Below are 14794 nucleotides of genomic sequence, written 5' to 3' on the forward strand. Positions count from 1 at the left end.
CTCATATATCAAGCCCCTGCCATCTCCCTCCGGACCATTTATTTTTGGCACTAGAATTCACTCTCAAAGGGGTTCGCTGGAAACTGCTGACAGGCTTACTTTCGACACTTAAGAAAGAAAAGGAAGAAAGAGGGTGATAACCTTCTCTGGTTTCAGCTCTAGTTCAGTTTTAGCAAGGGCTCCTAGTGAGATGTGACCAGGCAGCTAGGCTCCCACCAACCATTGAAACTTCAGATTCATCATATTGAGAGATGCTTTTTAACCCATCAGTAGGCTAAACAAGGCCAGAATGGTTGATCAAGTAGGGTCAGAAGCACAGATCCTACAAAGTAAACTTCATGCCTAAGGGTCTATTTTCATTGACAAGAATTAAGGATAATTTTTTAGAGATTCTCGAGAGGTATCGATTGTCGAGAGACATTACTGCAATGTTAACGTGCGTATTTCTCACATCTTGAACGCTACCTCCGGAGGTTGCACACAACAATCACCCGACAGTTGCCCGCCTCAAAGCAGGGCAGTGTAAACAGTTGTTTCTTTGAGCCCAACATTCATACAGTAATTTGTTTTAAGGTCATTTTAATAAGCTGAAACTATACTTTTATATTCGTATGAGAGGTGTAAACGTTCATGTTTGATATGTTAACGTTACGTGTTAGACTGTTTAGCTAGCTGTGTTCTTGTCTTGCAAGCTACATTTAGCTAATGCGTGTACAAATAAATCATCTGCAAGAGTTCGAAGCAGTGGGTGATGAAAAAAGTGTATGAGAGGATTGTCCACCTGGCTGTGGAGCGCAGAAAGGACAAGTCTGTTGTCTACAAGAAGCCAGAGTCACTACCCCCAAAACCCAACATCTCTGCCAACATCGCCACAGTGCCAAAGCCTGTTAAACCAGCTGCCATTATTACCAAACACACAAAAAAATTCACCAGATGAAGAACATTCTAGAACCTGCCTTGAACATTCAACCAACACAACATCCATATTCAGTTACATTGATGTTGTAGTATAATATAGAATTCCTAGTATGGTCACAATTGCATTGTGGTATAGATATTGCTAGCTGCTGTACATACTGTATGTATATAACAGTGTTTTATATAATATTTTTTACAAGTGTACTGCTCACCAGAGCCCGGACTTGAACCCGATCGAACATCTAGAATGTCTCGCCTGATCCCGCCTGCCTTCCGCTTTTGTGGACATTTATTCCCATTGTTAGAGTGGTCAGTATATGGTCAGCATATAGATAATCTCTGATCACTATCACTAGCTAAACATTATCTAGGTAGCTAACTTGATTCTTAGATGTACTGCTAAAGTTAAAAAATAATTGGATTTATGTAAACATGGGCTAGAGAAGGTTTCCTATGACCATATTTTTTGCTCCAGTCTCGGCACTATTCTTTTTAAATATGAGTCACATTGAGATTGACATAAGAATTTAAAACGGGTAAGTCCATTTGAATTCAATCACTTTTTGACTATCCCTTTAACCCTTTAACGTCAATTATCAGATTCACATATGTTGTAGCTTAGACCTTACATCTTCTAAGGGTTTTGTGTTGTGCCCGCCATAGGTTGAGACAAAACATGCTCTTGAATAGGTTGATATCAAAAAAACTTCACAAAACGGTGCAGAGCGTTCAATTAAGCTGCTGGGGAGGGCAAGGAGACCCCCAGCTCCGCTAAAACCATTGACAACTACATGCCATTTAAGGGATTGTTAAATATTATACATATTTGGTTTTTAATATCATCCCCTCTTGAAAAGGATAGTCAGAACGATTAGTCAACATTAAGTTCTATCAGAGTTATACAAATCAAATTTTATTGGTCACACACATTTTTAGCAGATGTTATTGCGGTTGTAGCGAAATTCTTGTACAGCAAGTAACTGCCTGCTTTTCATGATCAGTAAACATCAATGTATTTTCAGATACATGAGGCTGGGTATTCTATCCATTTGGCATGTAGCTAGCTAGCTAAGCCAACAACATGTGTCATTTAGCTTACTTAGTCAGAGATTAGGCTTTTGGAAAGAGCTTGACATCGGCGAATCCTCGTCCGGGTAAAGTTGTCAGTCGGAATACAGTCATCACCACTGTAGATGGCAAGCAAATCAAACAATATTTGGATACAAAACTGCCAGGGCATTCAAGTCAACATTCTCTGATGTGTGGACCTCTAACCATCTTAGTGTTACCATTTGAAAGTTGAACTTTCAATTGAATTCCATTTTAGTACATTTATCAGCCAAAACATGACGCCCACCCTGCATTCAAGAGCATTTTGTGTCTAAAGAAATGGTTGGCACAACAGAAAAACAGATTATGTAAAATAGGGTCTAAGCTACAACATATGTCAATATGAATTTGAGTTTACACGTTTATTTTTGCACCATTTTTATTTTAAACTATTGAAAGAAATTATAAAGTAGTTCGACAACCCTGTTCATAAACTTTTAATTTATATAAATTAGAGGTCAACCGATTATGATTTTTCAACGCCGATACCGATTATTGGAGGACCAAAAAAGCCGATACCGATTAATCGGCCGTTTTTTTGTGTTTTTTTGTTGTTGTAATAATGACATTTACAATGATACTGAATTAACACTTATTTTAACTTAATATAATACATCAATAAAATCTATTTAGCCTCAAGTAAATAATGAAACATGTTCAATTTGGTTTAAATAATGCAAAAACAAAGTGTTGGAGAAGAAAGTAAAAGTGCAATATGTGCTATGTAAGAAAGCTAACGTTTGAGTTCCAAGCTCAGAACATGAGAACATATGAAAGCTGGTGGTTCCTTTTAACATGAGTCTTCAATACTCCCAGGTAAGAAGTTTTAGGTTATAGTTATTATAGGAATTATAGGACTATTTCCCTCTATACCATTTGTATTTCATTAACCTTTGACTATTGGATGTCCTTATAGGCACTTTACTATTGCCAGTGTAACAGTATAGCTTCCGTCCCTCTCCTCGCTCCTCCCTGGGCTCGAACCAGCAACACAATGACAATTAACGCACGCTAACTAGCTGGCCATTTCACTTCGGTTACATGAGCCTCATCTCGGTAGTTGATAGGCTTGAAGTCATAAAAAGCGCAATGCTTGACACACAACGAAGAGCTGCTCGCAAAACGCACAAAAGTGCTGTTTGAATTCATGTTTACGCGCCTGCTTCTGCCTACCACCGCTCAGTCAGATGCAACACAGGACACGCTAGATAATATCTAGTAATATCATCAACCATGTGTAGTTAACTAGTGATTATGATTGATTGTTTTTTATAAGATAAGTTTAATGCTAGCTAGCAACTTACCTTGGCTTACTGCATTTGTGTAACAGGCAGTCAGTCTCCTTGTGGAGTGCAACGAGAGAGCCAGGTCGTTATTGCGTTGGACTAGTTAACTGTAAGGTTGCAAGATTGGATCCCCCGAGCTGACACGGTGAAAATCTGTCGTTCTGCCCCTAAACAAGGCAGTTAACCCACCGTTCCTAGGCCATCATTGAAAATAAGAATGTGTTCTTAACTGACTTGCCTAGTTAAATAAAAGGTATATAAAAAAATATATATATATTTTTAAATGGGCAAATCGGTGCCCAAAAATACCGATTTCCGATTGTTATGAAAACTTGAAATCGGCCCTAATTAAATCGGCCATTCCGATTAATCGGTCGACCTCTAATATAAATCTAAATGTATATTTTCCAGTGATTTAGACATGTCTCATGGTAAACTTTGAGCATCTTTATCTCTCAAATGTTTTGGCATTCAGGTCCAAAAAGTAACTTTCTGAACACTTGTACAATGGGAAAATATGTGCGGAAGGTTTCGTACGAATCAATATCAAAAGCTTACTCTTTTGGCAGTAGCCCATTATATTGACAAGCATGACATTGTTGAGTCATTGATTATTCTTGTGTGCTATTACACACTCCTTATATAAAGTGTACACCACATGTTCTGCCTCAGCCTCCCTGTGACAACATACGGGTTTGGCAAGACTTCATGGGAAGGAAATGAAGCACAGTGAAAATACAGACCTGAACTGAACTCACACAATGGAGCTTTGATGTAGGAGGTGAGGGATTGGAGATGGGGAGTAAGCGCATGACCTACAGAAAACTGCATTCCCATTCCTAAGCCCCAGTTTAGGTCAAGTGCACGTTCACACGGGGAACTGCCACATCACTGCACGGTGAGCATAATCCATGCACTCCACTCAAGTCTAATTCAGTCATAAATGTTGTGTGAAATGTATATGCCTAGCATCCATTAGTGATCATTCATATTAATCATACATGTGCAAATGTCAGATGTGATGTCCTCTCTGACCAGAAACTGATAACATCAATGAACCCCTGCAAACACTCAAGTGGTTCACACTCACCTCAAAGATCTTCAGTAGTGTTTTCATGTAGAGCTGTCGAATGCCAAAGGACACTCCAAAGATGGCAGGCACGATGATGAAGACCAGCAGTAGGGTGAACCACACCGTGAAGGAGATGCCCAGGAGAATGCACAGCAGGTTATCAAAGGGGTTGAAGTCTAAGAACAGGCCCATCTTGAGGCTTTAGGGGGAAGTGTGGGGATCCTACTACACAGAATATAAAGGCAAGTCAACAGCAGGAGAGGACAGTGCCTCACTTGTTAGCCTTTTAGGACCTTGGTCTCAGTTCTCAGCCAGAACACGGCCTTCATTAAGACGTCTGAGGGACCAGACTCCTCCTCCAACTGGCCAGTGAATCCATGGCTGTAGAGGACAGCATCTTGCTACTGCCTCTCCCAGCTTTAGAAATATGTTACAGCAACTGGGCCTTCCAGTCAAGTTATTTTCTTTAGCTTCCTATCATTCAAACTTAATGTGGTGCATTGGTCGACAATGAAAAACTGAGAAGAACTCAACAAAAAATAATAATTCCATCCTGCACTACTCTAAAAAAATTTTTTTTTTAAAGAATTGTTTCAAATGTGTCAACAATAGAACATAAGCCTTTGTTTTTGGAGCCTGAAAGGGATTGAGAATATTGTGTTGAAATGATCCAAAAGTAGCAAGCCTCTTCAGTTGAGCATCCCATGCACCTGAAAGAAATGTAAACAAAAAAGGAAGGTTAGTCTACTCTGTTTGTTAACAAAGGCAAAGGACTCTGGGTTGCAACCATTGAAAACTCCCAGGTGTCCCAAAGGTATTAGGCCTTCAACTCAACTCTGCACTTCAAAGCCAGTTCCATTCCATCGTTCCCCTCTAATCAGTGACTGATTTAGACCTGGGACACCAGGTGTGTGCAATTAATTATTAGGTAGAACAGAAAACCAGCAGGCTCCGGACCTTGGCCTAGGGTTAGGTGGTATACCGTATTTTACGGTAAACCGGTATTGATGCACAGAACGGTTGGGGTTTTTACTTTACCTTCTATAACGGTATTTTAATGTTTGGATTGTTAAATGTGATACGCCGTGTGTAACGTCTGTTTTTATAGTTTACTCAGCTATCTGAGTCATCTCTCTCCGCTCTCCCTCTTCATGCCGCTTTCCACACAGATCTAGCCGCGCCTCGTCACTCAAGGAGCGCATTTGTTGATGCTTGACCATGAGACACTTGCATTCAGTCTGCATGGTCAATGTTGATGACAATGATGCTGTTTTCACTTCTTCTGCTTCTTAAAACAGTGCATAAGGAAAGTATTCAGACCCCTTGACATTTTCCACATTTTGTTACAATATAGCCGTATTCTAAAATGTATTAAATTATTTGTTTTCCTCATCAATCTACACACAATACCCCATAATGACAAAGCAAAAAGTATTTTACAAATGTTTGCAAATGTATAAAAAAAATAAAAAAAGTAATGGGTTATTTTTGAACAGTCATCAAACTCGGAATTCCAACTCGGAAACACAGGCCTCATTCTACAGTCGTGACCAAAAGTTTTGAGAATGACACAAATATTAATTTCCACAAAGTCTGCTGCCTCAGTTTGTATGATGGCAATTTGCATATACTCCAGAATGTTATGAAGAGTGATCAGATGAATTGCAATTAATTGCAAAGTCCCTCTTTGCCATGCAAATTAACTGAATCCCCACAAAATATTTTCACCGCATTTCAGCCCTGCCACAAAAGGACCAGCTGACATCATGTCAGTGAGTCTCTCGTTAACACAGGTGTGAGTGTTGACAAGGACAAGGCTGGAGATCACTCTGTCATGCTGATTGAGTTTGAAAAACAGACTGGAAGCTTCAAAAGGAGGGTGGTGCTTGGAATCATTGTTATTCCTCTGTCAACCATGGTTACCTGCAAGGAAACACATGCCGTCATCATTGCTTTGCACAAAAAGGACTTCACAGGCAAGGATATTGCTGCCAGTAAGATTGCACCTAAATCAACCATTTATCGGATCATCAAGAGCTTCAAGGAGAGCGGTTCAATTGTTGTGAAGAAGGCTTCAGGGCGCCCAAGAAAGTCCAGCAAACGCCAAGATCGTCTCCTAAAGTTGATTCAGCTGCGGGATCGGGGCACCAACATTACAGAGCTTGCTCAGGAATGGCAGCAGGCAGGTGTGAGTGCATCAGCACGCACAATGAGGAGGATGGTTTAGAGGATGGCCTGGTGTCAAGAAGGCCACTTCTCTCCAGGAAAAACATCAGGGACAGACTGATATTCTGCAAAAAGGTACAGGGATTGGACTGTTGAGGACTGGGGTTTTTTCTCTGATGAATCCCCTTTCCAATTGTTTGGGGAATCCGGAAAAAAGCTTGTCCGGAGAAGACAAGGTGAGCGCTAGAGGTCGACCGATTAATCGGAATGGCCGATTAATTAGGGCCGATTTCAAGTTTTCATAACAATCGGTAATCTGTATTTTTGGACACCGATTTGCCCATTTTTTTACACCTTTATTTAACTAGGCAAGTCAGTTAAGAACACATTCTTATTTTCAATGACGGCCTAGGAACGGTGGGTTAACTGCCTTGTTCAGGGGCAGAACGACAGATTTTTACCTTGTCAGCTCGGGGATTAGTTTTTGCAACCTTCCGGTTACTAGTCCAAAGCTCTAACCACCTGCCTTACATTGCACTCCACAAGGAGCCTGCGTGGCAGGCATGCCATGGTAAGTTGCTAGCTAGCATTAAACTTATCTTATAAAAAACAATCAATCTTAACATAATCCCTAGTTAACTACACATGGTTGATGATATTACTAGTTTATCTAGCGTATCCTGCATTGCATATATTTGATGCGGTGCCTGTTAATTTCTCATTGAATCACAGCCTACTTCGACAAACGGGTGATGATTTGACAAGCGCATTTGCAAAAAAAGCACTGTTGTTACACCAATGTGTACCTAACCATAAACATCAAAGCCTTTCTTTAAAATCAATAGACAAGTATATATTTTTAAACCTGCATATTAAGTTAATATTGCCTGCTAAAATGTATTTCTTATAACTAGGGAAATTGTGTCATTTCTCTCGTGTTCCGTGCAAGCAGTCAGGGTATATGCAGCAGTTTGGGTCGCCTGGCTCATTGCGAACTGTGTGAAGTCCATTTATTCCTAACAAAGAACGTAGTTAATTTGCCAGAATTGTACATAATTATGACATAACATTGAAGGTTGTACAACGTAACAGCAATATTTAGACTTAGGGTTGCCATCCGTTAGATAAAATACGGAACAGTTCCGTATTTCACTGAAAGAATAAACGTTTTGTTTTCGAAATGATCGTTTCCGGATTCTACCATTTTAATGGCCAAAGGCTCGTATTTCTGTGTTATTATGTTATAATTAAGTGTATGATTTGATAGAGCAGTCTGACTTCTGACTGAGCGATGGTAGACACCAGCAGGCTCGTAAGCATTCATTCAAACAGCACTTTCGTGCGTTTTGCCAGCAGCTCTTTGCTGTGCTTCAAGCATTGAGCTGTTTATGAGTTCAAGCCTATGAACTCCTGAAGATTAGGCTGGTGTAACCGATGTGAAATGGCTAGCTAGTTAGCGGGGGTGCACGCTAATAGCGTTTCAAATGTCACTCGTTCTGAGACTTGGAGTAGTTGTTCCCCTTGCTCTGCATGGGTAACGCTGCTTTGAGGGTGGCTGTTGTCGATGTGTTCCTGGTTCAAGCCCAGGTAGGGGCGAGGAGAGGGACGGAAGCTATACCGTTACACTGGCAATAGTAAAGTGCCTATGAGAATATGAAATACAAATCTTATAGAGAGAAATAGTCCTTTAATTCCTATAATAACTACAACCTAAAACGTCTTACCTGGGAATATTGAAGACTCGTGTTAAAAGGAACCACCAGCTTTCATATTTTCTCATGTTCTGAGCAAGGAAATTAAACGTTATCCTTTTTACACAGCACATATTGCACTTTTACTTTCTTCTCCAACACTTTGTTTTTGCATTATTTAAACCAAATTGAACACGTTTCACATTTTTTAGGCTAAATTGATTTTATTGATGTATTATATTAAGTTAAAATAAGTGTTCATTCAGTATTGTTGTAATTGTCATTATTACAAATAAAAAAATAGGCTGATTAATCGGTATCAGCTTTTTTGGTCCTCCAATAATCGGTATCGCCGTTGAAAAATCATAATCGGTCAACCTCTAGTGAGCGCTACTGTCAGTCCTGTGTCATGCCAACAGTAAAGCATCCTCACAATTTTGCCTAATGAATAAGGAATGGTACCAACACACATCCTCCGAGAGCAACTTCTCCCAACCATCCAGGAACAGTTTGGTGAAGAACAATGCCTTTTCCAGCATGATGGAGCACCTTGCCATAATGCAAAAGTGATAACTAAGTGGCTCTGGGAACAAAACATTGATATTTTGGGTCCATCGCCAAGAAACTCCCCAGACCTTAATCCCATTGAGAACTTGTGGTCAATCCTCAAGAGGCGGATGAACAAAAATCCACAAATTCTGACAAACTCCAAGCATTGATTATGCAAGAATGGGCTGCAATCAGTCAGGATGTTGCCCCAGAAGTTAATTGACAGCATGCCAGGGCGGATTGCAGAGGTCAACACTGCAAATATTGACTCTTTGCATAAAAGCCTTTAACACTTATGAAATGCTTGTAATTATACTTCAGTATTCCATAGTAACATCTGACAAAAATATCTAGACACTGAAGCAGCAGACTTTGTGAAAATTAATATTTGTGTCATTCTCAAAACTTTTGGACACGACTTTAGAGCTCAGACTTTCCGACCTGAAGATCACTGACGTCATGATTTCACCTTGTATTTTTCCAAGTTGCCATTTGTTTTGAAAGCACCATAAAACTCTTGGTACCCTTCGCCAGCTCATATCTGTGGGAAGCTAGATTCAGTGCTCTTGTCTGCATTAAAACCAAATATCGATCCAAGTTGGATTTGACAGCAGAGATGAGGTGCGCACTGTCGACCACGCCCCCTGACTTTCAGAATCTCCGACTCGACATGCATCAAGCACACCCATCTCATTAGTGTTGGTGAGATAATGTATCTTATGTCTGACTAATTTGCAATCAGAAATATGGTCAGAATGTTTTTTAATTGACTGCCATAGCACCAAATAAAAAAAGTTAACATTGGCTGATAATTAGGCTACATCATTTTTTTCACATAGTTGGGGTCTCAAGAATTTTCAGATATCAAAATTGGATCGTGAGCCAAAAACGTTTGGGAACCCCTGCTGTACAGGCTTTTTTCTTTTCATTCTGTCATTTAGGTCAGTATTGTGGGGTAACCATCTGCAGTTTTCTCCTATCATAGCCATTCAACTCTGTAACTGTTTTAAAGTCACCATTGACCTCGTGGTGAAAACCCTAATCGGTTTCCTTCCTCTCCAGCAACTGTTAGGAAGGTCCCCTGTTTCTTTGTATTGCTGGGTGTATTGATACACCATCCAAATTATAATTAATAACTTCACCATGCTCAAAAGGATTGTCAATGTGTATTTGTTTTTGACCCATCTACCAACAGGTGCTCTTATTTGTGAGGCCTTGGAAAACTTCCATGATCTTTGTGGTTGAATCTGTGTTTGAAATTCACTGCTCGACTGAGGGACCTTACAGATAATTTATATGTGTGGGCTGCAGAGATGAGGTAGTCATTCAAAAATCATGTTAAACACTATTAATGCACACAGAGTGAGTCCATCCAACATACACTACATGACCAAAAGTATGTGGACACCTGGTCATTGAACATCTCATTCCAAAATCATGGTCATTAATATGGAGTTGGTCCCCCTTTGCTGCTATTACAGCCTCCACTCTTCTGTGAAAGGCTTTCCACTAGATGTTGGAATATTGCTGCAGGGACTTGCTACCATTCAGCCACAAGAGCATTAATGAGGTCGGGCACTGATGTTGGGCGATTAGGCCTGGCTCGCAGTCGGCGTCCCAATTCATCCCAAAGGTGTTTGATGGGGTTGAGGTCAGGGCTCTGTGCAGGCCAGTCAATTTCTTCCACACCGATCTCGACAAATCATTTCTGTATGGAACTCACTTTGTGCACTAGGGCATTGGCATGCTGAAACAGAAAAGGGCTTTCTCCAAACTGTTTCCACAAAGTTGGAAGCACAGAATAGTCTAGAATGCCATTGTATGCTGTAGCATTAACATTTCCCTTCACTGGAACTAAAGGGCCTAGCCTGAACAATGAAAAACAGCCCCAGACCATTATTTCTCCTCCACCAAACTTTACAGTTGCCACTATGCATTGGAGCAGGAAGCGCTCTCCTACAAGTTTCCACTGCTCCAGAGTCCAATGGCGGAAAGCTTTACACCACTCCGGCTGATGCTTGGTATTGCACATGGTGATTTTAGGCTTGTGTGCGGCTGCTTGGCCATGGAAACCCATTTCATGATGCTCCCGACGAACTGTTCTTGATGTTGCTTCCAAAGGCAGTTTGGAACTCAGTCTGTCCTCGGTTGCAACACTCACTACTATGTTTTACATGCTATGCACTTCAATACTCGGTGGTCCCATTCTGTGAGCTTGTGTGGCCTACCACTTCGCAGCTGTGCCGTTGTTGCTCCTATACGTTTCCACGTCACAATAACAGCACTTGCGGTGTCACGTTGAAAGTCACTGAGCTCTTCAGTAAGGACATTCTACTGCCAATGTTTGTCTATGGAGATTGCATGGCGGTGTGCTCGATTTTATACACCTGTCAGCAACAGGTGTGGCTGAAATAGCCGAATCCACATACTTTTGTATATATAGTGTATTATGTGAATTGTTAAGCAAATTTTTTATCCTGATTATATTTAGGCTTACCATAAACAAAGGGGTTGAAAGGTTATTGACTCAAGACATTTCAGCTTAATTTGTACAAATTTCGAAAAACAAAATTCCACCACACTATGGGGTATCGTGTGTAATGCCCTACAAATGCAAAACACAGTAACTAAGTGGGAATACTTTCTGAAGGCACTTTATCTATCTATACAGTTTGATTCTGCACCTAGGTAAAATGTGTTTTATATTGTATATTTGGTTATCTCCTCAATGACAATTGAACCAAGCATTCCATAACAATGAAAATAGTATATTTTAAATCAGGGGAGGATGGAGAACTATCTACACTTTTTGGAGAAAAAAATTATAATAATGAAAACTGCCATATGTACATCTTTGGGCAATATGACCAAATTCATATAGGAATGTGTTGTAGATCAGTCAATCATTAAAAGCAAGCATAATAAGTGGTAGATCTGTTCTATGTGCGCTGTTCTATGCTTCCTGTTCTTAAGTTTTGTTTTTGCTCTTCTACTTCCAGTTTTATACACTAGATTCAAACAACTGAAAATAAAATATTTTTGTTTATGGAAAATATATTTCACAGTGGTTTAAATGGTACAGTGATTATCTACACTATACTTGCTTGTTTCGTCACAAACTGAAATTGGGCAAACTATTAGAATTCTAGCAACCAGGTAATGGCGGAGCGATTTCTGCATAGTGCACCTTTAATAAAGTTTGAAATCGTTTATTTTTATGGACATAAAAACAATTTGTTGATTGTTCTCCATCCTCCCCCGATTCCGAATATAAAATGTTCATTGTCATGCTTGGTTAAAATAGCTGTCTAAGAGAGAGTTACGTTACCGAATATCCAAATATAAAACAAATTCTTACCTCAGTGCCTAACCGAACCATATACCTATATATATATATATATGCTCTCTAAAAGTTTACTTTCCTTTGGATATTGTTTGAACCTTCGGACAGACCGCACAGACAACCGATATAGTACGTTTAAATGTAATTGTATTTAACATTATGGCTTGTATGAATATTTACACGATTTTACAGGTATTCGTTTCAGGGTGTAGTTACATACCAATTAATTGTGTTTACACAGCCAGATCAAATCAGACTAACGTACAGCTAACCAGCCGTTTCTGGTGTTATAGCTAGCCATGAAAGCTATATAGCTAGCTAGGCTGGCTGGCTATTTACAGTATAATTACATTATTTGGGGTGTAGAAATAGAGGGGGCTGCTATTGTACCGTATGATAATCGATAAAATGATGCAGGTACATTTAACAAAAAAGTGATGTCATTAGTAACAGATAGGCTTTAAGATTTTACAGAGTTGCTAGCTACAGTAATGTGTCACGATTCATGCATCCATCCCCATATATCAACATCACACTACTAGCTGGCAAGCTAGGCTAATATTAAACTGTCGGGTTTTGAGTGCTAGCTAGCTAACGTTAGCTTTCTATCATGGAAGACGACGTTGACACGATAAGAACAATTAACTGAAACGTGTTTAGTTACAATTAATGTACTCACTGGTACCCAAGGTTGTCCGATCAGCAACGATGTTAGCCGTCTTTGTATCGGGCTTTGTTTCGGACCTCTCACATTGTTGTCTCCACCCGGTGGCTATCGGATAGTTGCGTGGATGCAACGTGATGAAAGTATTTCTGGACGAACTATGATGCTGCACATCAGATGTTCCTGCGATAATCTCGTTGGTTTTGGTGTCTCGTGTTTATCAGCAAGAACAAAAACACCTCCCTCAGTGTCTCTAAACTGACACCTGGTGGTGGGACGTGGAAACACTGAAGCATGGCTGGGTACTGACCACAAAAGACACATTTGCAACGCGTAACAGTAGGTCCAATATTGAGGGCAATCATACATCTGATTTAGTTAGTTAAAGCAATCCACGCTAGACTCAATATAAATCATAATCTCACATCATGATTTACAGTTGAACATATATGGTTTACACTAAAAATGTATCAAGTATAACAAGCGATCCAAACATTGATGACTGAGTTCCATTACATTACACAGGAGAGTCATTGGACGAAGGCGTCTTCAGTATGGGGGAGATTTGTTAAGAGCCTCGATTCTCAAATGTAACATTAACACGCGTTGCTTACGGTACGGTTTTGGAAGCATAATGATCTTTCATATCAGAGAGAAATAATTGTCTAAAATACAAAAGGTTAAATTGATATACGCCTTGATACAGTTAGTGTTCCCACATGGCCATATGTTACAGCGCCTTTTTATGGAAGACGAGAGGTTACCACATAGCACAAGAGCTAACCAAATAGCCACGGGAAGTAGTTTGGGGGTGGGAGTGCTGCAACTTCTTTGCAATGCCGATGATGCCTATATTGGTCTGGGCCCAGTGCACAACTTTTCAGAAAAAAAATATTTAAACTAAATGTATTTGAGTGTTTACCAGGATTTGAAATTTGAGTCTGATAATACTTGTGGAATATATAAATACTTGCTTGATTGATATGTTTTCCAGTTTCTTGAAATAGTTTGCAAATGCAACTTATTTCTATGTGAAACTGAAATTGTCTATTAATTCCTGTTTCATTTTAGTAGTCACTCTTATTCACAGCGTTGAGTGCACACATCTTTCCATAATGCTCCCCCATGGGACTTGAAAAACACAACCCTAGTATTGCAAGCACCATGCTCTACTAACTGAGCTACTTCACAAAGCACTTGATAGATATCCCTCTAGTGGTGTGGGGGCTGTGCTTTGGCAAAATGGGTGGGGTTATATCCTGCCTGTTTGGCCCTGTCCGTGGGTATCATCGGATGGGGCTACAGTGTCTCCTGACCTCTCCTGTCTCAGCCTCCAGTATTTATGCTGCAGTAGTTTATGTGTCGGGGGGCTAGGGTCAGTCTGTTATATCTGGAGTACTTCTGTCTTATCCGGTGTCCTGCGTGATTTTAAGTATGCTCTCTATGGAACCCTGACCTGTTCACCGGACGTGCTACCTGTCCCAGACCTGCTGTTTTCAACTCTCTAGAGACAGCAGGAGCGGTAGAGATACTCTTAATGATCGGCTATGAAAAGCGAACTGACATTTACTCCTGAGGTGCTGACTTGCTGCACCCTCGACAACTACTGTGATTATTATTATTTGACCATGCTGGTCATTTATGTGCCACCCGGCACAGCCAGAAGAGGACTGGCCACCCCTCATAGCCTGGTTCCTCTCTAGGTTTCTTCCTAGGTTTGGGCCTTTCTAGGGAGTTTTTCCTAGCCACCGTGCTTCTACACCTGCATTGCTTGCTGTTTGGGCTTTTAGGCTGGGTTTCTGGACAGCACTTTGAGATATCAGCTGATGTAAGAAGGGCTATATAAATAGATTTGATGTCTCAATGTACTCAATTACTATATCGTGCATCGTTTTTCTCCATGGTGATGGAAAGTCTACAGGTACAAACCTAAATGACCAACCTACAGTGCATTCAGAAAGTACTCAGACCCCTTGACTTTTTTCACTTTGTTAC

General features: G+C 40.3%; 1 protein-coding gene across 2 annotated transcripts in view; it reads right to left on the reverse strand.

Annotated features, from left to right (window-relative positions):
- Nucleotides 1-13109, reverse strand: part of LOC110525666 (glycerol-3-phosphate acyltransferase 4) — a 39437-nt gene extending 26328 nt beyond the window's left edge. The window contains exons 1-2 of one of the 2 annotated variants that reach the window (XM_021606002.2): nucleotides 12815-13109; nucleotides 4405-5096 (exon numbers count right to left, since the gene is read on the reverse strand). In XM_021606002.2, coding sequence (XP_021461677.1) covers nucleotides 4405-4578 — 174 coding nt within the window. In that variant the 5' untranslated portion in view covers nucleotides 4579-5096; nucleotides 12815-13109. The remainder of the gene's footprint in view (nucleotides 1-4404; nucleotides 5097-12814) is intronic. The other variant, XM_036979776.1, reaches the window with a different exon arrangement.
- Nucleotides 13110-14794: the final 1685 nt, after the last annotated feature.

The sequence above is a fragment of the Oncorhynchus mykiss genome, chromosome 6 (genome assembly GCF_013265735.2).
Source record: "Oncorhynchus mykiss isolate Arlee chromosome 6, USDA_OmykA_1.1, whole genome shotgun sequence".
NCBI classification, from domain to species: domain Eukaryota; kingdom Metazoa; phylum Chordata; class Actinopteri; order Salmoniformes; family Salmonidae; genus Oncorhynchus; species Oncorhynchus mykiss.